Source organism: Psammomys obesus, unplaced genomic scaffold (assembly GCF_907164565.1).
Source record: "Psammomys obesus unplaced genomic scaffold, mPsaObe1.curated_primary_1811, whole genome shotgun sequence".
In the NCBI taxonomy this organism is placed as follows: domain Eukaryota; kingdom Metazoa; phylum Chordata; class Mammalia; order Rodentia; family Muridae; genus Psammomys; species Psammomys obesus.
Window position 1 is genome coordinate 6,469,523 of NW_026585894.1, and position 3,117 is coordinate 6,472,639.

Below are 3,117 nucleotides of genomic sequence, written 5' to 3' on the forward strand. Positions count from 1 at the left end.
TGAGCTTTTATTCAGTTACAGTTTGGTGTTTGTTTTGGGGGGTTGTTTTTGGTTCTGTCTTGCTTTGTTTTCATTTTGGGTGTTGTTTTATGTCGTTTTCTTGCTGTTGTTATAGTGAATTTTTTTGTTTTTGAAAAAGAAGTTAAAAGTTGGGTGTGTATGGAAGAGGAGAGGATATGGAAGGACTTGAGGTAGGAAAATTATATGATCAAAATAAATTTAAATTTTGTTTTAAATAATTAAAAATAAAACAAGAAAAAATTGATGGTCATCTTAAGTTTCAATAATTATTATAGAACAATAGGTTACACTTCTCTATTCCTAAAATAACACACTGATTAAGATACAAACGAGAAGTGGATCACACAAATATATCAGAGTATTAGCTACTATTGGTGTGTAGAAGACCTGCAGAATAAGACCAATTGAAACATGTGCTGTTGCTGTATGTTTTCAAGAAAGACATAAACAAATTTCCCTAATCTGCCTAAATAGACTAATCCAGATCTCCATTTGTATTGCTTTTTGCTTTATAATACTAAGATTCCAATATTTAATATTTTAAAAAGTAGAATACTCACAGTGTTTAATGATCACTTCATTTGCACCAAAGAGAGGTGAAGAAGCTTTACTTTGATGGGAATAATCTCTAGAGATCTTGAAATCCTGATGAGATTCTCCTATTGTGAAATCCTTCTTGGCTGAGATCCTGTTTGGACCAGCACTTTGAACCTCACAGTGGGACTCTTTGTCTGAAAGGGCGGGGCCTGCAAAGATATGTCATTTCCTTAGCAACAAGTGAGCAGTGGGTAGTAGTATCACCAGGGAACTCCCAGTAGAAAGCCCACTTAACCATGCAGCATCCCAGTGGGGAGAAGGGTTTCAGACCAGGTGGTGAAGAAGAAGGGGAAGATGTACAGCATAGATCCGGAGCTCTTGATACCCAAGCTAGCTCACAAAGTCCTGAAACAGAGAATGACCACAGTAGCTCCCCTTGTGAAAGCCGACCACAAGATTCTGGTAGCCAGGCTGCTCCAGACAGCCTAGAATCAAGAAGCCCTGTACAGGCAAGAATGGTGTTGGAAGAAGCAGCCATAGCTCCTCAGAGTGAACAGGCATCAATTATCCCGGGACCCAGCGGAGATGCTGCAGCAACAGCTGGAAATCGACTCTTGGAGTTGTATCCTTTCTAGGGAGCATATCAGTAGAGTGAAGGGTAGCACAGGTAGGGCAGAACTCCAAGAATACTTTGGGAGGAGACTTACTGTGAGGAAGTTTATGCGCTACTAGGAAGGAGACAAAAAGGTTGTATTATGAGCAGTTAGCTCTTAGTAGAGTTAATATAGAGGCAGAATAGGGACATATGTGAATATGTCTGAGAATGATCTAAGGTGTAAAAAACTAGAACCACTGAAGAAATGGCTGTGCATTTCTTTAGGTTTCAGTTTGGGGACATGCTAAGGTAAACCTCAGAGGTGTAATCAAGCCTTTAGGCACAAGGAAATTCAATAGTAAAAACCTTAACCAAATCTCCCTTCAGTTCTGTAACAGTACCATTCCGGACTCCTATGGAGGCAAATATAGCATGCAGATCTCTGGCATCAAATGTCCAGTACCAGCAAATGATGGTTCAGCAAGAGTTCACAGTGAATGACACTACTCTGACTGTGTCAGTTCTCCAAGAGTTTGGAGTGGGGGTGGTCTTTGCCTGGGCAGCAATGGATAGTATAGGGGTGCAGTAATGGAGACACTGGAGGATTAGAATTAAGCAGAAGACATAGTATGATGACACTGCTCATATTCCTCATTTTTTCTCCTGATGGTGTCTCCCTTTTACTTTCAGTAGGTGGACAACCGAAGATCCTGTTCTCTTCCGAACATCCATCAATGCCTTCCTTGACCATCTCTCCCTGGTGATGAGGAACATCCCACGCCCAGTATTTATGGCTGCTGTCAAACAAGGAAAAAGGAATAATAAGCCCTAATGTGTTACCGCCCAGAAGACACAGCAAAGGCATTTCATGACTTGGGTACTTGGCCCTTTGCCTTCATATTCTCTGTTTTGATCCAATCACACTGTATCTATCAATCAGTGCTACTGAAGGAGTGAATACAAAAATGACAGAAAATGAGGAACAGAACATTGAGTTACTGTTTTATTTTGAGCTATGGTAGAAACCTCCAGGTTTTACTATTTTGTCCTTTGGTTAGTAGGGGAGCTTCTGAGTTTCTAATTTCTTATACTGTAAGGTAACTGACAATTTAGGAAATAGAAAAATTATTTTTTTAATTTTTTTCCTAGTAGTGTGGATTGTGTGTGTTTGTGCAACTGAAATGTTACTAAACTGGAGTTCAGAGGATAAGTTTTGTGTGTCCTCTTCTTCCACCTACCATGTGGATTTTTACTAGTAAACTCAAGTCATCAGACTTGGAACCATTTTCACAGCCTTGAAGTAAACCTTTTGTTTACAAATAAATACATGTTGGAACACTTATGCTAGCATGGAAGAGGAACTTGGCTCAATCCAGAGTAATACAAAGGGAAATGAAAGGAAAAATCTTTTTATATTATTAGTTCTTAGTTCTATACTTAAAGTAAAAGAATGTCTTGGTTCTATAGTTGTATTCATATATTAACTTTGTGTAGTGGAAACATGTTTAGGATTAGTGTTATTTCTGAAATATTTTTATTTTGACATACTAGCTTTCCATTTTTAAATAGATTATTTGAGAAAAAAAACATAAAAAGAATCACAATGAAATCACGAAATACAGAAGATTTTCTAGACTTTACCCTATTGTAAGAAAGTATGTACATGAGCACTTACTTCCTTAAGCTGGACTCTCAGGGACAGAATTAGCAAGTTGCATACAAATGCTGTTTGTTTTTTAAACTTTTCCATATACTACCAAAGCACTCTAATGTAGGCCTTTCTATCTAAAATTTTATTGCACTACATCCTTCACCACTCGATTATCAAACTTTGTGTGAGAACCCAACACAGAAATACCAATGTTTTAATTTTATTAGCTCTCTGGCCACTTTCATATACCTCCATGAGAACAGTAGGATATTTTGCTCTGTTTCATATGTGGTGACCAACTCTATCAAAATAG

At 38.0% G+C, this 3,117-nt stretch overlaps 1 protein-coding gene across 1 annotated transcript; it reads left to right on the forward strand.

The window, feature by feature from the left end:
- Positions 1–854: 854 nt before the first annotated feature.
- On the forward strand, positions 855–1,985 carry LOC129670923 (EKC/KEOPS complex subunit LAGE3-like). Its single transcript, XM_055599545.1, has 3 exons — positions 855–1,180; positions 1,541–1,669; positions 1,844–1,985. Exons 1-3 carry the CDS (start codon positions 855–857, stop codon positions 1,983–1,985), a joined length of 597 nt encoding a protein of 198 aa, XP_055455520.1.
- Positions 1,986–3,117: the final 1,132 nt, after the last annotated feature.

Excerpts from the sequence above, each read along its gene's own strand:
- LOC129670923 (XM_055599545.1), top strand. The coding sequence starts at position 855 with ATGCAGCATCCCAGTGGGGAGAAGGGTTTCAGACCAGGTGGTGAAGAA. Across the intron at positions 1,181-1,540 it reads GGAAATCGACTCTTGGAGTT|TTCTGTAACAGTACCATTCC; the intron begins GTATCCTTTCTA and ends ATCTCCCTTCAG. Across the intron at positions 1,670-1,843 it reads AATGACACTACTCTGACTGT|TAGGTGGACAACCGAAGATC; the intron begins GTCAGTTCTCCA and ends TTTTACTTTCAG.